The sequence below is a fragment of the Cannabis sativa genome, chromosome 3, assembly GCF_029168945.1.
Source record: "Cannabis sativa cultivar Pink pepper isolate KNU-18-1 chromosome 3, ASM2916894v1, whole genome shotgun sequence".
Taxonomy (NCBI): domain Eukaryota; kingdom Viridiplantae; phylum Streptophyta; class Magnoliopsida; order Rosales; family Cannabaceae; genus Cannabis; species Cannabis sativa.
Genome location: NC_083603.1, coordinates 77,091,940 through 77,116,661, shown reverse-complemented (window position 1 = coordinate 77,116,661; position 24,722 = coordinate 77,091,940). Strand labels below are relative to the sequence as shown.

The 24,722-nt window shown below is 34.5% G+C and overlaps 2 protein-coding genes and 1 long non-coding RNA gene across 3 annotated transcripts; all 3 read right to left on the bottom strand.

Annotated features, from left to right (window-relative positions):
* Nucleotides 1-1,990: 1,990 nt before the first annotated feature.
* On the bottom strand, nucleotides 1,991-3,502 carry LOC133036296 (protein FAR-RED ELONGATED HYPOCOTYL 3-like). Its single transcript, XM_061112848.1, has one exon. It carries the CDS (start codon nucleotides 3,500-3,502, stop codon nucleotides 1,991-1,993), a length of 1,512 nt encoding a protein of 503 aa, XP_060968831.1.
* Nucleotides 3,503-16,827: 13,325 nt separating this feature from the next.
* LOC115721347 (uncharacterized) lies at nucleotides 16,828-21,354 on the bottom strand. The gene is made up of 12 exons (XM_030650630.2): nucleotides 20,627-21,354; nucleotides 20,481-20,535; nucleotides 19,613-20,392; nucleotides 19,386-19,523; nucleotides 19,248-19,302; nucleotides 18,636-19,200; nucleotides 18,467-18,551; nucleotides 18,256-18,351; nucleotides 18,043-18,141; nucleotides 17,810-17,953; nucleotides 17,551-17,727; nucleotides 16,828-17,392 (listed from the first exon to the last, which is right to left on the bottom strand). Exons 1-12 carry the CDS (start codon nucleotides 20,716-20,718, stop codon nucleotides 17,108-17,110), a joined length of 2,571 nt encoding a protein of 856 aa, XP_030506490.2. The 5' UTR covers nucleotides 20,719-21,354; the 3' UTR covers nucleotides 16,828-17,107.
* Nucleotides 21,355-22,221: 867 nt separating this feature from the next.
* Nucleotides 22,222-23,177, bottom strand: LOC133035504 (uncharacterized). Its single transcript, XR_009686701.1, has 2 exons — nucleotides 22,706-23,177; nucleotides 22,222-22,579 (listed from the first exon to the last, which is right to left on the bottom strand). It is a non-coding gene; the product is annotated as an uncharacterized LOC133035504 (long non-coding RNA).
* Between the last annotated feature and the right edge of the window lie 1,545 nt (nucleotides 23,178-24,722).

The window sequence follows — 24,722 nt, the reverse complement described above, 5'->3', positions numbered from 1 at the left end:
CTACTGACTGTCACATCAAGTCAGCCTCCCATTGATGTGAATGCGAACATGGAGTTGTATAGCATTATATTTTTGCAGAATTTAATACCATTTTGTCTAGAGTTCTCTCCTAAGAGATATGTGAGCAGTGGGGGTGCTTCTGTCAAAACTGGTATCTGTACGCGCCCTTCCATACAACAAAATGAGAATTGAGGATTCCAAGTATTTTGTAATTTGTGGGTTCGTTCCTCATATGATAGAATGGCATCACATTATTTACATGTGTGTGTAGGTGGTCCGAAATTCCACGTTGTTTTCCAATTAGCTGTTTAGTTAGCAAATAAAAATTTACAAATAATGAATTGAATTTTATTAAAGTGAATATTGTAATTTTATAAAATTATTATACTACCGTGATTTTCTTGGCTTTGGATATTCTGAACCACTTGGTTGTCAATTCCATAATTTGTGTCATCGTAATTATATAGAATAATAACTATTTAGACAATTTAAAATTAATAGATAACGGTGAAATAATAACTTATTATCGAGTGTGTAGGCATGTAGCTTTATAGGAAGAATTACCTTTTGGGCAATTTTTATTTATATACAATTAAATGTATAATATTACAAAAAATGTGGAAGAAAATATAATTACATAATTCTATACAATTTTATGAATATTTACAAATAAACATATATGTTTACAATTTTAACTTGTTGATTACTTTCAATTGATTTTCTAAAAAAACGCATAAAGCTAAATATGTAAATATAAAAGTTAATATTAATATATTGATATATTACTAAAATAACATGTTTACTAAAATTTAATATGAAATTAAAAAAGAATATACAAACACATTTATAAATTTTATTTATATTTTATAAACAATGCATATACATGTGTTTATAAAACATTTGATTAGTATTATTAATGTTTATAATGTTATTATTAATCTAGTATGTTTATTATGATAATAAATATAATTTATTTATTAAAATGTCATAATAATTTTAAACATAGAACATTTAAGTTTATTTATTTATTATTTAAATAAACACTTTAAATAACATTTATGTTTATTAGTTATTAAAAAATATATTTTAAAAAATAAAAGAAATCGTAATTAATTGGTCTTATGTATAAACACTATATTTATATTATTATTGATAATGTTTATTAATTATTAATCTAATATCCTTATTGGCAGCCGATTTTGTGCCCATATATGCAAAACACGGATTGGAATCCGTTGTACGGCAGGGGGGCCCCACCGTACTTTTAAATGTTTTTTAATTTTTGAAATGTAAGTGGTAACTGGTTGTTGTAGGTGTGATTACCGGTTGGGAGTTTATTTTTTTAATTATAAAATAATTAGGTACGGAAAAAGTACAAAATGGTACTGTTTGTGTTAGTTAGAGTACAAAAAGGTACATCAGTCTTCACTGTTCCTGGCAGTTGATGGTACGAAAATACTTTAGGCAGTGGGTCCATGTTGTCGGATTAAGGCTATTTTGGTATTTTCCTTCATTCATAAGATCATATGTATATGTGGGATGGTAATTAAGTACATTATATAGAGTACCGTGTACATTACTTATTTCTGCGTGATGTTTAGTAAAATTAGTGTACATAATATCACGTACCGAGTACAAAATTTCACGTACCGAGTACGTTCATTTACGTTTCGTAGTATATTGTTTAGAAATTTTTTTTTTAGTGATGAAATTATTTGTTGTTATACATTGAGTTTTTAGTTGGTGTAATTTTGTAATTGTAAATATTTCGTATATTAAAAATTACCAGAAAAATATATTTTTTCACCTTATAAGATTCAGTTTTTTTTCCTAGGCATAATTTAGTTGTTCGTCAATAATAATTTTGAGGTTTGGTGAAGATGAGAGAATTACCTTAAACACAGCAAACATAACAAGAAGTATATAAATGTAGAATTTTTGAAGCAATAAGTAGAGTCATAAACGTTAAAACAACAATGGCTAAAAGTAGCTAGTTATAAGAATGACCATAGTAAGACTCTTGTGTGGAGGAAGGCGGTTCCGGGAAATACGCGTTGGAGTGGTCATTGAATGAGTCAGATGCTGGTTGATTGTTTGGAGGTTGTTGCCCCTGAGATCCAGTGTTATGTTGACGATTTGGGCACCGTCGATAATCATGGTCTGATGAGCGACAAATGCGACAATGTCTTGAGTTTCTTGGGATCTGCTCCCCGTTTGGTCCTTCCCTTGTATTTCCCGTACCCTTTGTTCTCACAACTTTGGGGTCTTTAATAATGTTGGGGTTGCTACGATATCTTCCAGGTTGTGGCGTCTCTCCTTCCGGATTGGAATTCAAGTCAAATTCTTCCTTGAACATTAGAGTTAGCCGTTCAAGCTCTTCCTTTGCACGGTTGTACGAGTCCTCTGATTTCGCTGCATAGAAAGTGAAGTTATAAGTCAGTGAACTGAGAGATCCAAACCTAGCCATCTCGTAAATGTGCTGTTGTGGTTGTGCTAGCGGGTTAAAATGTAGGTGGAGATTTATCTTTGCGGATTTGCTCCATCGCTTCATGAGAAGAGAATTAGGTATTCTTCTCATGTTTAATCTTTTCATTGTAGCCCATAAATGTCTACAAGGGTACCCTTGACTTTCATAGAGCAAGCAACTACAGTGCAGTGCTCGTCGGCCTTCACAAGTAATGAACTCGGTATTGGACGTCCGGATGCGGAACTTTCCAATGGTGAATATACGCCACTCTCCTTCTTGCTCTTGAGTTAGGACAAAATAGTTATTCTCTAAATCAAGCTGCTCAGCAACCTTGTGGTACATAGTTCTTGTGTAGAATTCAGCACATTGGTTGTAGTAAGTGGTCAAGCATGTAGGATTAGGTGGGTGAGGTCGAGTGCATCTACTTTTGAAGTCATTTGCAGTCTCGTTGTGTCTGAGCTTTGAGACTGTCATATCTATGGTTGTTACAAATTCACGCAAGCAATAATTCTTCTCTAAAAATTTTTTTAGAGCGGAGTTGATGGATTCGCAACGTTGTGTGGTTCTCATTCCTGCAACGAATGAACCCCTTAAATACGTTTCTGCCCATTGTTGTCTTGACTCGAATGTTGTTTGACACCATTCATTATCTGTTAGTTGTTGGGTTTGGATGACGTCTAACCATCTTGCTTCAAATTCTTCCTCCTCGTAGTAGTTGTACATGAGATCCTTAAATGTTTTTAAGAAGATCGGATCTTTAACCTTTTTCGAAGCATTTGTATTGAGATGCCAAGCGCAGAGACGGTGCGTAACATCAGGCATGTGTTCAACGATAGCCTGTTTCATGGCCGCATCTTGGTCAGTAACTACAACACTTGGCTTCTTATCTCCATGGCATTCTAGAAATTTTTGAAGTAGCCAAGAATATGATGGAAGCTTCTCGTGGAGGAGGAGAGCAAATCCGAAGATGCATGTGTTGAAATGGTGGTTGACGCCAATGAGAACAGTGAGGGGCTTATTGTACTCATTCGTCATGTAGGTTGTGTCAAATCCTAGTACATCCCCAAAAGCTACATAGTCCACGCGTGAGTTTCCATCTCGCCTGTAATAAGTTAGCCAAGCGATTCTCGTCGTCAACCCGATAGACAACGAAGAAATTAGGATCCTTCTCTCGCGAGACAATCAAGAAATCCCAGAGCCCCTTCTGAGTCCGTCTCTATCTTCTCTTCTCGCTTCGCACCAGCAACCCTGTTGTACACATCTCGAAGTTGACATGGCATTTTCTCGTAACCTCCACTTTGCAAAGCAACATGAGACATTATGTTGGCAGTTTTAATTCCTACGGAGTTCATCGACCTGACTTGGGCAAGCAACCCATTGGAGACAACTCTATATGATCTCAAAAATTGTACCTCACTTGATGAAGCCAACTCGTGATTGTGCATTGTGCTGAACTCTTTGCATTTCCAAGTGTTAGACGGTTGTGTGAGTAAAATACGCAATGCTGCCTGACATCCGGTTCTAGTGACATCATGAGGTCTTTTTGTTCTTGGTGTGTCCGGTGATGCGATTTTTTCGAACCCTACGAACAACAAACCCACCTCCGCATTACAATGACCCCATGAGAACGTCGTACATCGTCTTTCCTTGTGCCGAAACCCATCCGTTTCGCATACATTTCGTAGAATGCTTCCCATTTTTCCAGTTTGTCGAGACTCTTGCCTAGCACGTCCTGTATCTCAATCTCATTCACTGGTTTTATGATGTTTAGCTCTGCTGTGATGGTTTCCCATTCATAAGTGTGTTCGTCATTCATGTTGGCTTGTTATTGATGTGTAAGAATTGTAGATGAGGAGTAAGGTGTAGAGGGTGCTGAGGGGATTGAAATTAGATTTTGTGAGTATAGAAGGCTGAGATAATAGGGTTGTGTGGAGTTGGTGATCACATTTAAAGCTGTTGGGCTGATATTAATGGGCCTCTTCAATATTACAATCTGAACTCAACTCCTCTCGTACGTCATAACAGTATAATAGTACAAATTGTTTTAATTTCATTCCACATGTAATTGTGAAATAAGTTTATTTGACGAAAAATTTGAAGGGTTGATGTTATTGAGTTGAAAGGTTTGGTGGTGGGATTTAAATAGATTGGGGTTATGTTAATGGGCCTTCACCTAAGTTTTTCAATGAGTTGAACCATATTCGTACGTCCGAAATAAAACATTGTACTTTTATTGTTTTTGGAAAAAAATATGTTAAGAAAAGAAGAAAATTTTAATAAATGGTTAGTTGTTCACATTTAAATCCATTGGGCTTATATTAATGGGCCTATACCAACATCTTTTATGAATTCAACCATTCCTGTACTTTACAAAGATAACGCAGTACTATTATGAAAACCCCATGCGTGTACACGTGTATTAAAGTGATGACTTATTTTAGTAGAATGGGTAGTTTTACTGATTTATATATGTTGGGGATTTATTTATGTTGGGCTGATATTAATGGGCCCTTCACCTACATCTTCTTATAAGTTAAACCATCGACGTACGTTAGAACAGTACCGTAGGACATTAGGTTTTTTGGAAAAACGGCATTGATGAATAATGTTGACATTTGACCATACTACGTACGCCTACACGTGTATTTAATTGTGTAATTCAGAGATTTAAGCACCCCTCTTTTGACACATCACATTTGCCCAATGGAGTACAGCTAACTAAAAAACGTACTATAGGGTTATTCTCCACGACTTATATAAGACACTTGAGACGTTTTCCAATCCAGCATCAAGTTTATAGAGAAATTAATTTGTAACTTAGTTATTAGCATTACAATATATCAAGTATGAGTTCAGGTCCACACTGGGTTATTTTCAATGGACCAAATGAAGGTATCTATAGTACGTACGAAGATGCTGTAAGCAAAAACACTACTTCTGATGCGTCCATAAAAATAATTCGTTATGAATCTTTCATAGAAGCTTTTTCTGCTTTATGTCTACATGGAGAGACGGGAGAATGCTTCACTGGGCAGAAAGTTAGAGAACTTTGCTGTGTTAATGAGTTTCCCTGCATGTGGGATTCTGATGATGATAATGATGAAGAGGCTATCCTTAATTCTGTTTGCTTACTGTTTGATGAGGGTGAATGTTCTGGTGCAATTAAATCACCCGAACAGGACAATGTGAAAGATTCGACTGAGAAAGGTGAGGACCGAAATGGAGATGATATAGAAGTTGGAGACAAAGGAGGAGTGGATACTTCTCCCAAAAACAGTAAATGATGCACTGTGTTAGTGTCCAAGTTATGTTATTTTATATTTTAAGCTATAATGTTGTACGATCAGTATTTGTTATGAAATATGTACTTTGGTTTATTTTGGAGTATTAATGTCACTTTCCTCATTAATTAATTGTGGAAGTAAAAGTGAAGTGAATCATTGTGAAATCACAACTGCAAACAGAAAGCAAAAAAACTTAAAATAATATAGTAAAGTTACAAACAAGTAGATATATAATAGAAGTGCTTCAATCTCATTAAATGGCCTAACAAAAAGTTGATTCAACGGCCATATGAGATGAGTTGTAACAAAAGTACAAGATATATATATGAAAAATACCACGACTGAAACCGAACGGATGTTCAATCAAGTTCTATAACTTGAGGGAACTTCCTTTGAGACGGAGGGCTATTGTCTCTGAACGGGGACTTTGGTCGTGAAGGGCTTTCTCTTGGAGTAGTGCTTGGTGATTCTTGTTTCACATGAAGTAGGTAGTGGGGAATGGACACCTCGGTGTAGTCGAGAATGTCATCCATGATACCCTCTAATTTTTCTCTTGAACTGTTGGCTTCTTGCATGGCGTGGGCTGAATGGTACAGATGTTCCGCGAGTTTGTATGACTCTTGCTTGGCCTCCGTGGCTCGTAAATGAGCCTTCTTTATAATTTTTTCGTGTTCGTGGAGAACAGACTCGAGCCTTGCACAGTTAGGACATCCTGACATGGACGCTGAACGGAGTCTTGGACTTCGTGACGGTGTACCTACGTGTCTTGTGGAAGAAAAAGGATGCGGTGGGGATTTTTGAGGACTTGTTTCAAAAGGGTTGAAGTTTTGGTAAGGGTCCATTTGATGTAGGTAACAGTAAAACGGGGTTTGATAAAAATGCTTAGTAAATAGACATAACCTTTACTTATATAGTGGGTTGGTGGGTTGATGTACACGTGATTGGGTTGATGTAATAATATTGGTTTTCTTTTTTCGAATTTAACCATTTCATAGTTAATAAATTTTGACAATGGTAATATTTACCCATTTATTAGTTAACCAATTTTAATAGAAGGAGAAGGTGAATCAAATCCCACAAACAAAATCTAAGCAATATCGGGAAAGTACTAAGTGATGTGACATGTTTATATTAAAAACAAAATTACGTACGGTTTTATGGTTTAAATAATAATTTCCAGAATTAAAGTAAAAATAAAATGCTTTTAAGTATTAGTACAGATGGAAGACATAATGAATGATGCGAATTGATTTATTACAGCCGTATAAAAATGTCACATCACCATCTTTAAGTAATAAGTACACGGTTTGAAACATGAAAAATAGTGTTTTTATTTTTCAATCTAAAATTCAAAATAATACCCAGATTTTGTTTTTGAAAATATTTAACTAAATCAAGAATTTGTATGTAGACCCACCTTTTGAGTTTATAAAAACATAAAATTGTTTTCAAATCTTAAATAATAAGAGGAGTCACTCTGAATTTTTCTGGTTTTGTTTTTATTTTTTTTAAAATTGTTTAAAATAATGATAATATAAAACATACTTTGAAATTTTCAAAAATTAAAAAATATTTGTTTGATGTAATTTTGTAAAAACAGAAATTATTTATTTATTCTTTCTTTTTTTCTTAGAAAATAAACTTCAATAAAAAAATTAATAAATATATTCATAAAAAAGAAATGCATTTTAAAAGTTTTTTCAATAATAATGAGATAAAGTAATTTGGAAAAAAAAAATTGATGAAATTAAACTCCGACAAATAACTTTTTGGTGTTCTCAAAATTTTATATATTTTTTTTTTTTTTTTAAAAAAAAAAAATCTTCTGAAAATATTGTCAAACACTTATAATTGTATTATTAAAAAAAAATTTCAGTTGTTAAGAATAAAATTTATTTTTTAATTATAGTGCCAAAACACCATCTAAATAATTTGTGAAAATGAGTATTTGCCTTCTTTTTTGTTAAATGTTGTATTAATTTAAATTTACTAGCCTAAATTTAAATAAGAACACAAAATGTTTCTAAATAAAATATTATATATAAAAAAAAAATCAATATTAATTGAACATAAAGATCAAATGTGAGGTCCCATGCACCATATGCATTAAAATTTAGAATTATAAAATTAATTTTCAGAAAAAGAAAAAAAAAATGAAACTGTATTATATGTATTAACATAAAATGTTATAATATATTGATATCAAATCATGGTGCTCTTAATTGTATTAATCCTAATTATTTTATTAGAAATAAAGTAACTATATGTAGGATGTTTGTCTATTTATAGAGATCAAAATATAAGGTACATAGAATAGAACATTCCCTACAATTATAATAAATAATAAAAACAAGTTTTTTTTTTATAATATTTGGCACAATACTCGAAGAATTCACGTGACATGTATGACTTTTTTTTTTAATATTTTGGTCGGATCCCACAGAAGGAGTAATTATTTAATGAATACTTTGTCACCTAAATATTTAAATGTTATGGTAATAATAAGTACATGGTTTAAATGGTGAAATTTAAAAAGGTGATGTGACATCTACTCATTTCAGTCGTGAATAATTTATTAAAATTTGACATCATAATCGTTGTTGGTACTACTATCATAATTTATTAAATCTGACCTAATTGATTTGTCCAAATTTTAATAAGAAAAATGTCATATTAGTATATTAGAGCCCAACAAATATTAAATCTCCTTAAGTAATTACTGGTAGGTTTCGTGTTTTGAAATAGTATATTAATTAACTCAAATCAGGGAATCCCATGAGATCTGCATGTCAGAATGTAGTCAGTTTGATTTGATGTTACACTGTGAAATCGCTGACGTACGTTATTTAAAGTGTAGGAAATACTCCATTTAACGTCAGTGAGTACACTGTGGGACGTACACAGAAAATTAAATATTGATAAGACAATTATTGATTTTTTTAGTTAGTATCTACAAATTAAAGAGGAAATAGTCCATACTTGGTTAAGAAGATTACAATATTTGGACAATTTTTAAATAATTCCCAACAACTTAAAAACGTGGTCCTAAATAGGAAATGGTTCAAAATGTATTAAAATAAGTAATGTACGAATAAATATGTTCGAAATTATAGTTTACATTTGAAAAAAAATCTTATTATCTCATTAAATTCAAATATTGAGTAAACATAATTGCACCGTACTGTATTTTCGATTTAAGGTACTCTGCACGTATATTGATGTACGTTATTTTCAAACTTGAACTTATTGAGATATGGGAGATCCAAACTTTTCGACGTACATTGAAATACGTTCCAAACATATTTTCATATAATTTATTTTGTGATCGTTGAAAATTGATTTTAGGGTTGGAAAGACATACGTAGAAATACGTTATTAGAATAAAGAAATCTTTTATATATGCTAATTAATTTGTAGTAACCACATTACAATTTCTCACTTCTTGATTACAATAAACTATTCAACATTACAATTTTCAAATAATAAAAGTGAACAACCAACTAATGGATTAACATTTGGATTAACCCAACAAAATGGATTAATTTTTGTCTTTTGTTAATAAAAACTCCTACAGTACATATGATGTGACATATATATTTAAAACTCACCCAAGTACGGTTTTATAATAAAATAATAATTTTACCTAAAAATGTAAAAACGCTAACATTTGCCTCCCGCGTATCATTTTGTTCCAGAGTATGGCGCACCGTTGTGTCAAATATGATAGATAACACTCATCCCTCGGTGGCCTTATTGGAGGTTTAGGTTCGGTTGGATGGCATATTTGGGTGCCCGTATTGGAAATTGTTCGGGCCACCCTACTCCACCCATCCGAAACCTTCGTCAACGTTTCCTGAATATACATATACCACATACATAAAATTTTTAAGAAACAATTCGTAATAATATAATTTTTAAAAAAATAGACGTAAATAGTGGAGTTATTACCGAAATTTCTAATGAGATGATTGATTGAATTGCTGAAATTCCCTTGATGCACCTACAACAAACGGTTGTAGTGCATACCAATCCTTTTGTTTACACATCTTCACTTCGGTGCAACAACAATACATAATTTACTTTTTTTTTTATATATATTATCCCTATACATACGTCTACAGATAGGGAGTGAGTTTTCTAGGAAAGAAAACAATACTAAATTGAGAGGTGAAGGAGTAAGGAGAGGTAGAGGGGTATATATAGTACTTGTGGATGTGATTGTTGAGTGTAGTCTTGTCAAATATTACAAAATAATAATTAATATAACCCTAGGTACGGCTAAAGGTGGTATAACCCCAAGACAAATTTTATTTTGTCAATCCCTTGAAAAACGTAATTTGAACAAACCCAACCCCCTATTAACTTTTCCTTGGAAGACGTAATTCCAACCAACGAAATTATCGATTTTGTTGTGGTTTGGTTGATTGTGGTTAGAAAAAATTTCTCTTTTATTAATATTATTATTAAAAAACTGAAATAATGAGCTACTCACATATTCTCACTTTAATAATTTTAAAATATATTAATTCAAAGGTTTTGTACGTTTTTTTTTTTTTTTGCCAATTACTTTTTTATTTATTATTTGTATATGACTCATGACATATATAGTAAAAATATATTTTTTGTAATAATAATAATAAACTTGTCAAACATTCTCTTTTTTTTTAAATTTTTTTTAAAAATATTTTAGTCTTGTTCTTTTTTTTTTTTTATATATTTTGTTAATAAATAAAGAATATTTAAATTTAAATAAAATTTAATGTATGAAAACAAGTTACTACTTTTAAATTTTTTATATTTGAAATTAGAAAATTAAATAAAAAATAAACTTATTTTTATAAAACTATTTTAATAAGTTACATTTAAAACATTATATGAGTTACATTTAAAAAAAAAAAAAAAGTAACTTCAGGGTATCTTAAATAATATAATAACATAATATAGCTTAAAAATATAAAAAAGTAACAAAAAAATACTTTTAATATTATTCTTCATTTTATGTTTCTCACATATCAAAATGAGTACATACTGTTACGAATACAATAGTAGTTTGAGAGAACAAGTGAGTGTAGTAATAAAGTCTGGAGAATAGTGACTCTGGTACGCTTCATGATTAAATGAGTACATACTGTGCCACAACGGGCCCGTAAACACCGCAAGTCACATTGTGGGTCGTACGAATGGTTGAGTGTCACTCAGTACAAGCCGAGGTCGAACTGGATTCGGTGAGTTCGTTGGGAGAGTAGTGATTCCGGTACCCCAAAGCGAACTGGACTACATATTGTGTGTCACCGGGCCCGTAAACACCGCAAGTCACATTGTGAGTCGTACGAATGGTTGAGTGTCACTCAGTACAACCCCAGGTCGAACTGGATTCGGTTAGTTCGTTGTGAGAGTAGTGATTCCGGTACCCCAAAGCGAACTGGACTACATATTGTGTGACGACAGGCCCGTAAACACCGCAAGTCACATTGTGATTAGTACGAATGGTTGAGTGTCACTCAGTACAACCCCAGGTCGAACTGGATTCAGTTAGTTCGTTGTGAGAGTAGTGATTCCGGTACCCCAAAGCGAACTTGAGTACATATTGTGTGACGACGGGCCCGTAAACACCGCAAGTGACATTGTGAGTCGTACGAATGGTTGAGTGTCACTCAGTACAACCCCAGGTCGAACTGGATTCGGTTAGTTCGTTGTGAGAGTAGTGATTCCGGTACCCCAAAGCGAACTGGACTACATATTGTGTGACGACAGGCCCGTAAACACCGCAAGTCACATTGTGAGTAGTACGAATGGTTGAGTGTCACTCAGTACAACCCCAGGTCGAACTGGATTCGGTTAGTTCGTTGTGAGAGTAGTGATTCCGGTACCCCAAAGTGAACTTGAGTACATATTGTGTGACGACGGGCCCGTAAACACCGCAAGTGACATTGTGAGTCGTACGAATGGTTGAGTGTCACTCAGTACAACCCCAGGTCGAACTGGATTCGGTGAGTTCGTTGGGAGAGTAGTGATTCCGGTACCCCAAAGCGAACTGGACTACATATTGTGTGACGACGGGCCCGTAAACACCGCAAGTCACATTGTGAGTAGTACGAATAGTTGAGTGTCACTCGGACGACCCTGTGTCGAATCGGATTCGGTTAGTTCGTTGTGAGAGTAGTGATTCCGGTACCCCAAAGCGAACTTGAGTACATATTGTGTGACGACGGGCCCGTAAACACCGCAAGTGACATTGTGAGTCGTACGAATGGTTGAGTGGCACTCGCACAACCCTGTGTCGAATCGGGATTCGGTTAGTTCGTTGTGAGAGTAGTGATTCCGTACCCCAAAGCGAATCGGACTACATATTGTGTGACGACGGGCCCGTAAACACCGCAAGTCACATTGTGAGTAGTACGAATGGTTGAGTGTCACTCGCACAACCCTGTGTCGAATCGGATTCGGTTAGTTCGTTGTGAGAGTAGTGATTCCGTACCCCAAAGCGAACCGGACTACATATTGTGTGACGACGGCCCGTAAACACCGCAAGTCACATTGTGAGTAGTACGAATGGTTGAGTGTCACTCGGTACAACCCTGTGTCGAATCGGATTCGGTTAGTTCGTTGTGAGAGTAGTGATTCCGTACCCCAAAGCGAACTTGAGTACATATTGTGTGTCACCGGCCCGTAAACACCGCAAGTCACATTGTGAGTAGTACGAATGGTTGAGTGTCACTCGGTACAACCCTGTGTCGAACTGGATTCGGTTAGTTCGTTGTGAGAGTAGTGATTCCGGTACCCCAAAGCGAACTGGACTACATATTGTGTGACGACGGGCCCGTAAACACCGCAAGTCACATTGTGAGTAGTACGAATGGTTGAGTGTCACTCGCACGACCCTGTGTCGAATCGGGATTCGGTTAGTTCGTTGTGAGAGTGCCGATTCCGTACCCCAAAGCGAACTTGAGTACATATTGTGTGTCACCGGCCCGTAAACACCGCAAGTCACATTGTGAGTAGTACGAATGGTTGAGTGTCACTCGTACAACCCTGTGTCGAACCGGATTCGGTTAGTTTGTTGTGAGAGTAGTGATTCCGTACCCCAAAGCGAACCGGACTACATATTGTGTGACGACGGCCCGTAAACACCGCAAGTCACATTGTGAGTAGTACGAATGGTTGAGTGTCACTCGCACGACCCTGTGTCGAATCGGATTCGGTTAGTTCGTTGTGAGAGTAGTGATTACCGGTACCCCAAAGCGAACTTGAGTACATATTGTGTGTCACCGGCCCGTAAACACCGCAAGTCACATTGTGAGTAGTACGAATGGTTGAGTGTCACTCGGTACAACCCTGTGTCGAACTGGATTCGGTTAGTTCGTTGTGAGAGTAGTGATTCCGGTACCCCAAAGCGAACTTGAGTACATATTGTGTGTCACCGGGCCCGTAAACACCGCAAGTCACATTGTGAGTAGTACGAATGGTTGAGTGTCACTCAGTACAACCCCAGGTCGAACTGGATTCGGTTAGTTCGTTGTGAGAGTACTGATTCCGGTACCCCAGGTCGAACTGGATTCGGTGTTTTTTGGTTAAGGTGACACACAGTATGTAGTCAAGTTAGCTTTGGTGTACCGGAGTCACTATCCTCCTAAAAAACTCACTGAATCTAGTTCGAGCTAGGGTTGTACGACGCGACAGTCAACCATTCGTAGTACTGACGTTGTCACTCGCGGTGTTTACATGCGCGGTGACACAGTATGTAGTGAAGTTTGCTGTTGGGTACCGGAGTCACTCCTCTTCTAACGAACTCACCGAATCAAGTTTGACCTAGGGTTGTACAGAGTGGCACCGATGCAGTATGGGAGAAGTCGCACTATGAATTTAGGTTGTTTGGGCTGAGTGTGTACTCAGTTCATCATGAAGCGTACCGGATTCACTATTCTCCTGATTTTATTACTAGAGTCACTTCTTGTCTTAAACTACTATTGTATTCATAACATTAAACAGTTTTGTTATTAAATATCTATATTTATATAGTATTCAAAAAATTATTGTAATCTTGATTCCAACGATTGATACGTTAATGTAATCTTACAAAAATTATTGCAATATTTACTCCAACGAATAATATTTTAATGAAATATTAAAATCGTATTTAAATAAATATTGAGTTTTCATTATTAGTAAACATCCTAATTTAATTTCTTATTCATTTGGCCACACATGTTTATTTGGACATAATATTAGGATATTTGTTGCTACATGTGATAACAATGGGAGCAACATTTACCTTATTTAAATACATAATTTTTGTTTAGCACAGTGAACCAATTCAATGTTGTCACCGAGCATGCATATTGGTTCCAATTACGTCTTCCAAGGAAAAGTTAGTAGGGGGTTGGGTTTGTTGATACTACGTTTTTCAAGGGATTGAAAAAGTCAAATAAATAGCTTTAGGTTATTTGTAGCCGTACCTAGGGTTATATTATTAATTATTATTTTTAAATTTTTGTGAAGACTACACTCAACAATCACATCCACAAGTACTATATATACCCCTCTACCTCTCCTTACTCCTTCACAATTTCGTATTGTTTTCTATCCTAGAGAACTCACTCCCTATATGTAGACGTGTGTATAATATATTAAAAAAATAAATTATGTATTGTTGTTGCACCAAAGTGAAGATGTGTAAACAGAATGATTGGTATGCACTGCAACCGTGTGTTGTAGGTGCATCAAGGAAATTTCAGCAATTCAATAAATCATCTCATAACAAATTTTGGTAATAACTCAACTCTTTATGTCTATTTATTTCAATATTATATTATTACAAATTGTTTCTTAAAAATTTTATGTATGTGGTACATGTGTATTCAGGAAATGTTGACGAAGGTTTGGGATGGGTGGACTAGGGTGGCGGGAACTACTTCCAAAACGGCCACCCAAATATGTCATCCTACCGAACCTTAACCTCCCGAGTGGACAAGGCGACCGAGGAATGAGTGTTATAATATTTGACACAACGGTGCGCCAGACTCTTGAAGAAAAGATATGCGGGAGGCGAATGTCAGCGTTTTTTACAGTCTTAGGTCAAATTGCTTCCTCATGTACAACCTACTGATTTGACCGTATATGGATTGATGGGAAAATATTATTAAAATGTTTATTATTGGTGTCATATCACCCCATCTTTAGCCGTACCAGTTTGTATTTGGACATAACATAAAATATAAGAAAGTTCATACAATTCCATTAAACCAAACTAAACCGGCTGTATATGTGGTTTATTCATGTGGGGAGAAATATTTATGTGTTGTACTTTTAACTGTTCATAGAGTTAACATAAAATATTATTTTAATTTGATTGGACTGCTTGTGATTGATTGACACTACTTTTTTGTATATAAGTATAGTGCACCAAAGACTTTGAAGCAAATATTTGAGAGGAAGCACGAAATATGCTCCCCAATTTTAATATACTTTCTAACGTTTTCAAAGAAATTCGGTTTCCCCCCTAAATTTATTTTCACAACCTATTTCCACCATAAGGTCAACGGAAACACTCCTTTTCAAGCCTCACTAACACCCTAATTTGGTTTGTTAAAAAAAAAACATGGTGGCTGGTTGGAGAGGACCCTACGGGTGCGAGAGGGATTTCCCTGCATGGAAAAATTCACTTGGGGGACACCCCCATTGCTACTGTGGTGATCTAGCTTATGTTTGGACTTCTAGCAGTAGAGCAAATCCGGTCGTCGCTTCTTTGGATGTCCGCACTATGTAAGACTTCGAACGCCTTAATAATATTTTAAACTAGGCTTTGTAAATATGGTGATGTACTTATTTTAAATTCAGGAGAACAACGAAAGTCGAGGATGTGATTACTTTTGTTGGATCGATCAAGCTCATCCTAAAAACCTGCAGACACTACTCTCGGTTTGCGAAACCAAGTAAGGAGTTTGGAGAAAGAGAAGATGCACCATGAAAACATTATTAAAAAATTATATTTCATTATATTTATTTGCCTCTTCATCATTTGCCAACTTTTATTTCGTTAGAGATATTGTATGTGGTATGATGTTTATTTTATGTTTTTTAAGGACGTAATTCAAAGGAAAGGTAGGCATTTAAGTTGGTTCTATTAAAAATTTCTTAATTACTATTTCGTCATTGATTGTGAATGTCAATATGTGCGTAGTACAGTAATTAATCTAGTGTGAAATACTAGGATTTAAAGATAAATATCGGTAATTTTCACAATATAATCCAAAAAGTGTCATAATAACTTAGTCAATATTGTTGTGTTTCACTAATTTGCATTTTAAAAATACTTCAACTTTTTTTTTTCAAAGTTTAATGTTTAATAGATTGCTACCATTTTCAAACGTTGATGTTCAATACATTGCATTTTTGAAAAACACTAACCTTTATTTATTTTGGTAGCTTTTAATTGCATTATTTAGAAATGGTGAAATTCAGAGTTATTATGTCTCATTACTGTACAGTACTTTAACTATGTGTTTAATGTTGAATAGATTGGTACCATTGTTTTTAATTTTTAATATGTTGGAGGTATCCATATAATTGTTGTAAAGGTTGATGTTCAATACACTGCATTTTTGGAAAACAGTTTTTTTTTTATAGCCTTTAATTACATTATTTAGAAGTGGTAAAATTGTTACAAAGGAAATTGTGTGACAGAGTTATTATTTCTCATAACTGTACTGTACTTACTCTTTTTGATCCAAATTTATGTCCAAGGCCAGAATTAATGCCTTCGTTGTTGATTGTAGGTATTTTTATTATTTTGGACATAATTGGAGTAAAATTGGTCAATTTCATTTTGAAAATAATGTACTTCACTATCCAAAACCTAATAGTACTGGCAAAATATTACAACAGTAATAATATTCACAATAATAATGGGAAAGTACATAAGTATAAGTATTATTATTATTTTGGCTATGGACATCATTGGACTAAAACAGATAGTGCGAAAAGGAATGTAAAATTGGTTAGTTTCATTTTCAGAATAATGTACTTCACATATTGTTATGGTAAAAAAAAATCCAAAACCTAATAGTAATGGCAAAGTATAACAACCGAAATAATATTCACAATAATAGTAATAATGACCATACAATAATAATAATCAGTTCCACCAAATTCTAAAAACTACCACAAGTCTTACCCTATAGTAAATTATAAAATCACCAACATTAGTGCAATTCCAAATCACCTAACAGTAGTATGATGCAAGTATATAACATGACTGACTAAATATAATTTACGACCTAAAACCTAACTTTTGTAACCATTGTACTGAACATAGTAAATATATAAATAAAGTAACTTTTCTAACCATTGTAATATACTACTTGTTACTTATGGCCAGCCTTTTAGAATGACGTGTTTTCGGGGACTTGCTCTTGCCAGTCCACATGTTTTCGGACCTGGCCTTCGCTGTGCTGAATCGGGGGTCTCGAGGAGACCTTGATGGACTACGTAATGCTATAGTTGTAGATGTTGATGGAAGAACTTTGGTTTTGCTCAATCCAAATTGCTTCTTAACTCCCTCCATCACAGCATGTTTAGCCTTGTTACTCTCGTGGGTGACAATTTTCCCAACACAATCCAGTCTCGCTTCAATAGGATCAAACTGCAGTGTACATTAGGAAACCAATTCAGTAATACACATGACAACCAAATCCATAGAAACAAATCCATCAAAAAATAGATTGACAACTCAATTTTCACAATATAAACAGTTAGTTAACTGGATGAAAACTTAAACTAAAGAAATCAACATTACATTACCTCTTCCAATATTTCATTTTCCTCGAACAGTGATTCCATGTACTTCATTACAAACATTCCACAATCGTGGCCATTTTGTTGTTGTGGGTAGTCCTTGCTTGAAGAAATAATTACAAACTCGCTGAAATTCAGGTCTCCTGGCTTGACAGGGGCAAACAATTGGTCCAAAGTCTGGAGCTGCAAAAAAATTAAAACAATCACAGTTGAGATTAGTGCAATTACACTAATAAAACGGCAAACCGTGTACACACGTGCATACCATCTCTACGCAGGTGCTCCGACGTGACCTCTTATGCATTGCAGAAGACAACGAGTCCCTAATTTCCACTGTTGTATTAACCATGCTCACATTCGCCGCAAACCAGTGCGGAGCACTCTCGGTATCCAGTAGGGGTACCACCATCTGCGATAAAGTAAAACAAACAACGTCATCGGAAAATTGAACTACACACATTTGATTCAACACAAAAGTTTCAAGAAAATGCAAATTACAGTGTGACATAAACTCAAATCTGCATCGTAATAAAGAGTGGACCACTCTTGCTGCTTCGCCATCCTCTCCACAGTCATCGATCTTCCAAGTAACTTGCTCTGCACAATAAGCACACATAATAGATTACATTTTAAATAAAAACATAGATTTAACAGAGTTTACAGCATAAATACAAAAGATTCATGTCCACTTTTAAATATCAAATTTCATACCGAAATTCTGGTGGGCATAAACCAAGTTCTCTTACTTCCAATGCCGTTGCGCTTCTTCTCTCGAAAATTCATGATTTGAGCAAAGCAATCAATGAGCTGACATTTACACAAACAATATCCGTTATGTTGTCATTCATACAATTTGTAAATGGCATTAACTAAAATAATGAACTACAAATTTCAAAGCACCCAAATGCCAACTTCTACGTACACTGTGTGATATATCGGTCTCCGGTTTCATGCATTTGAAATACATCCGCTCGACCTCAACCTTCCCAAAATGGGCTAACACTTCACTGAAATACCAAACAAATAATCAACAACGAAACGAATGTACTAATATCAACTACGTACACAGTTTTCATGACACATGAGATTACCTCGGATCATTGGCGCTAGAGAAAATGTAACGGAACAACTCGTACTGTTGATTTGAGTAACCCTTCTTCACAGTGAACGGACCAATCACCTTCCCTCCAGATTCTTTGAATCTTTCGAACGCAGCATCATCAAAATCATCCTTCACTGTTCGCTCAACTTTCTCTTTTACAATAGCGGGGAGATCTTCTCCCCAAAAGTTCATAACCTCAAACGAATCATCAGAAACAACCACCTTAGTTGGAACAACGACCTTCTCTTCTGATAGATTAAGTGAAGGGACACTCTCTACATCATCAACATCCTCTTCCAATTGATCCTTCGTCCCTTCACCATCCTTTTCCTCGACAACCACGTCATCCTTCGTCCCTTCACCATCCTTTTCCTCGACACCGACGTCATCCTTCTTCTCGGTCTCCCCGTTGAACGAAAGCGAGCGCTGAACTTTGCTCGTCTCAGGTATCTCCAACACTTCTTTCATAGTCCCCTTCCCAAGGTAAGTGGAGAGTACCTTCGCAATGTACTCTTTTGCGCTGCTCACCTTCAAATCAAGCCGGAAGACCTCATCTTTCAACTCACACACAGCTTTGTATATTGCGTCATTTGGGGGTTGCCCAACTCGACGGATTCAAAACTTGGCAGTAACACATACGTGTTAGTCAACTTCACCTGCTTAGTACACCAAAAAAACTAGTTAGCATATCTCTCAAATAAAATTCTAACGCATTAGAAAATTGAAGTACTAAATGTACCTTTCCACTTGTGTGACCACCCTGGTCTCGAATCCACTTGTACACTGACTTGCAGTGTTTTGTGGTCCAAAAGTCAATTGGAGCCACAGTTCGGTCCACGTGAGTAGCAGTCCAGTCTACGTGCGTCAAATATACAAGCTGCCACCAAACAAAAGTGCATACATATATTACCACACCAGTACACGAGAGAATAAAATTACTACCATCACAATAATTCGAAAAATTACCTGTAAAAATATCGTGCAACCGGAGACATTTTTGGTGTTCTTCGTCTTGTACCGGTGTAGAGAGCTCATTAGATATCGATATCCGGCAGTCGCCCAATTCTTCTTCTTAATTGACCTTATGTCAACTAAAGAATGCATGTAGCTAGTGCTGACCTCGGTACCATTCTTCGGCAGCAACACAGTTCCAATACAGACAAGGAGAAACTTAATGAGAAACAGGTAGTCACTGTCGCTGGTTTCCCTGAGCTCATTCTCCAGCAAAGTCAGGGAATACCTATAGTCCTTGGCCTTGAAGAGGACGTCAAACTCAACCAGGTCACGCTCACTTTCGGTTGCCACGGGTTCTCCGCCATCCCGGATTCCCATGACATCCTCAAACAGCTTGGCGGATAGTTGGATTGTTCTTCCAAATATCTCCAGCCGAGAAGTGGTTGGATCCACGTGATCGATCAGCCAACTAACTATCTTAGCATCTATGTACGGGGCATCCTCCCTTAAAAATGTTGAGAAACCGGCATTTCTCACCATTTCTTTTTGACCCTCGTTGAGCAGTGGGACTATTCTCCCCAAACGCTCGAATGAGCAACGACCAGAAACTTGAACGTCCCCCACACCTTCGTTGTTGTCAATCCCTGGCTCAGCAGATAATGTCTCCTTCACCTTCTTCCCTTTCCCTCTACCACCAACCTTGGAGGGGGAAGCCTCGACTTCGTATGCAGCCCAATTCTCAATCTCTTCATCGCTAAGAAGCTTGAATTGCTCCTTAAAACTACGAAGCACCTGCAATATTAAGACTCGATTATTAACAAAAGTACGCTAAATCAAAGATAAAAAATAAAAGATCCATAACACAGTCCAAGTCACTCACATCTGCTTTAGGTTTCTCTTTGTGTGCATCAGCATAAGCATAGAAATTGGCTTGGCTGCATCAATTAAAGAAAGGAATGGAATTATAAATATTATTTTCAAAACCAAAAAATATTACCACTAAAATAACTGCCACAAATAACTCACTAGTACTTCGGCCAAGCTTCCTTCGGATCCTTCTTCTTTATCTCTGCTGCATCCTTTTTGTCTGCAGCCCCCCTCTTCCGTTTAAATACCATTTTATAAACCTATTACACAAGACAAAATAACTTAAATTAACAAACATTCAAAACACTAAAATATTGGAAGACAAAGACTTTGAATAATTCATGCAATCGTCTAACATTTCAGTGTATTCATGACATCCCGACACTTAATTTCCTATATGTGTACAATAACAGGTAAGCATCTCTTCCTATATAACATACTATCATTATATGTACTATAGTCTATTTGTTAAATGTACTATATGGAAACTGTTAAGTACAATGTACCAATATGCCTAAATAATGGATTCTGTAACTTGTTAGTCTCCCTTCGCAACAAGTAAGCATATTTTCCTTACATACTATACTATTACAATAACATCACAGTAAAGTCAGTTATACAGTATTCACTTTTAACATACAATGATGCCAACATATGTAACATAAAATTTAGAAAAAATTATTGACCTTCTCAATTAAATCTTGGAACTCTAGATCTTGAGGTTCTTAGGGCCTCAATTAAGCATGAAGTTTGCCAATGGTCAAAAAGATTACAACAATTTCTAATTTTTTCGAAAAGAGACAAAAAGGTTCACATGTCCACGGGTGACCTCCTCCCAAATATATTGAGACCTCTCACTCATGGTGGAGGAAATCCGTGGACACAAAACACCAACAAAGTACAGAATACCAAACTTATGCAAAATGCGGTAAAGGCACAAAAAAGAAGAAGCATAATTAGTACAGAAAACTTCCCCATTCTCTACAAAGATCTAAGAAAGAAAGTTGTCAAAGTATTTTGTTTTATAAATACAAGTAGCAACCTAGAATTTGATCCTCTCAAGCCACTAAACTGAATTCGAATCACATCTTTCTTACAAGTTGTAAAATATAGTTTCTTGTATGGCCAAAGGATTATACAAAATTTGTAATTGAAAAAGGACAAGCATTTACTAAGGATTTTTGTATGGCCCAAAAGATTATACAAAATTTGTGTTTATAGGCAATGCGAAGGTCAATTGAAGGTGTTTAGGAGTTTGATCTGTACACTCATGAAAAAAGAAAAAAATAATTGACAAGGAACTCGTAAGACTGTGAACTCGGATTACAATACCCTCAAGTATGCACATTAAGCTTTGATGGGGTTGCAAAAATTTTAAACGTATATTTTTTTTCGGTTATTGTTATCCGAATTTTTAATAGTATTCCTAATTTATGTGTGTTAAGTTTTTAGTTCAATACACAACTTGTTTTGTTTGATACAAATTGTTTGGTTTCATAATATCTCCTATTTATATTAATCTCCTACTTCTATTACGATCTTTAAATTGTATGAGTATAGTGCCTCTAAAATCGGGTACCATACTTACCAATATTTGATGATTTCATATTTTATCCCAAAAACAACAAATAAAGCCAAATCATTTCCACAATCATAAGATCACTAAAAGACCATCCAGCCTAATATTATAGAACTCATGCATTATTTTTTTGTCATATTGCTCAAAAAATCTCCATTTATCATATTCCCAAATATTTAAAATCCAACCGAATCAACTAACACATTCCAAAAATACATACATCAAAATACCCAAATCAAAACCCCTAAATTATAGTACAATGCAACTAATTCAATTTAAACAATGCAACTCTTTATTGCAACAAACTCAATCAAAATACCAAATCACATATTCATAAATAACTAAAACAAAAAACTCATAACACACAGTACATTCCACACTAAGAACCACAACACATGCACGGGGGGAGACACAGAAAGAAATGCAAACTCCCTTAAACACAGAACCAGAGACAGAGAGATAGAGAGAGAGAGAGACAAAGAAATACCTCGACAAAGATATGCAAACTCCCTTCACCACCTCAACCTCCACACCTGAGACAAAATGAAACTATTAAGTACACGAAAATGGAAAAACACCACATTCCCTTCAAAAATATATTTTTTTTTCTGTCAATAAGAAAATGTATGTAAAGTATAACGGAGTAATGTATAACTCACCGTCGACACCCCCCTCTAACAACTCCAACAATGGCACTTCGAGTAATGTACACCACAGTCACCACAATGTACAATATGGTTTTTACTACCTCAAACGAAAATAGAAAATGGAAAAACAAAATGGAAAATGAAAAGAAAATGGAAGAGGAAGAACTTTGCCCTAGCAGAGACGAAAATGGAAAAACGAATGATAAATAGAACAATGAAAGAAAATGAAAGTGAAGAAGTGGAGGAGTGGAGGAGTACGACGGTTGATTAGACTTGATTGATGGATAGATGTCACTTTTCACTTTTCCATTTTTAATAAATTTAAATTTCAAAAAAAGTAACCGGTAGCCATTTTTTGATACCTAATTACCCCTACATGAACCCCTACATGAACCCCAACCGTTGGATCAAATTAACTACCCATCCAACGGTTACAGTACATCACGGATTGAAATCCGTGTCCGTACAGTAACGGGACGAAATCCGGTCCCTATATTTATTATGATAATGTTTGTGATGATATTTTTTTTTGTTGACCAAGTATGTGATGATATATTAATATAATGTGTTTATTAAAATTTAAATACAAATTTTTAAATAAAACATGCATGTTTATTATTTATTTTTATCATATATAGTTTGTACATAAAAATTAAGAATATGTTTCTCATAGTTAATAAAATGTATGATAAATTGTAAATGATTTTTTTTTTTTTGCACATATAATGTAATTAAGTACTATAATGTAGATAAAATTGTAAATTCCCCTTACCTTTATGTGGGTTGGCATTTAATGGACAATTTACGGAATTATGTGTGTTTTCATTGAGAGAGGGACACACTCTTATTACATCTCCATATTTTGCTGGATAATTATTATTATTTAAAAAGCATAAACTAAGTTAGTAGTCGAAAATTTAGAAGGATGAATATTAACTCACAACATTAATTTTTTATATGAATATACCTATTTGAAGTCGATTTTTTTTGGTAGTTGGTTGTAAGTGTCTATTATTCACTCCTTCATTCAGTTGTAGAAGATTGAAAACTGAAATATAGTATAAAAATATTGTTATTTCATAATAAAAATTAATTATTTTGATTGATATATAAATATGAGTAACAATTGTAATATTGATGATGTTATTACTATTTGATTGAAGTAATTCAATGTGATGTAAAATATTCTCTAACTTCATGGATTTTGTGAAATAGATCACAATTTCTAGCATCAAAGTAATTCTTTTTCTTAAATCATATTTGTATCGATTGTAGGTAGTAGTCACTTTTTTGCTTGGATCTTGCATACTTGCATATCTTTCTTTGGAGAACAGCTAAGTTATTGCTTGTTGTTGGAGATCGGACCCTTAAAGAATATTTTTTGACTTACAATTTTATTTTTCTATCTTGTCGATTTAAAGCTGACACTTGATGATGCAAGTAAGAAAATTGAATGGTGTTTAATGTTTATTCCCTTAATATTAGAAGTATCCCCTTATTAATCTTAAAGTATAAAAATAGTTAAAACATTAATTTTATTTTCAAAATTGAGAGGGTGTTTAATGTTTATCTTAAAAAATAAAAAAAATAATTAAATATTTTTCAAAACTTTCGACCGTGTTTCTATTTATTTATTAATTTATTTTCCAAATTTCTATTATGTTTTCTATTTTTTTTTTAAATTTAGGCATTAATATTTTTATAAAATTTTCTTTTCATACTTTATATTAATTATTTTCTAAGTGATATTTTATTGAATAAAATTATATAAAAATTAAGTATATAACTAAGTATATGTCCATACGTGCAAACGCACATAACTTCGGCCTAGTATATATATAAATTGAAAACATTTTATATAACTCATAAAACCATTAATTATTAGATATTAGATAATATTTATTAGTATTTATTCCAAAAATTATATTTGTAATTTATTTATATTTATTAATTATTTAAGACAGAAAAATTAGAGGATTGTAACTTAATAAAGAAGTAAAAGGATTGTAACTGACATGTTGTTGTCATT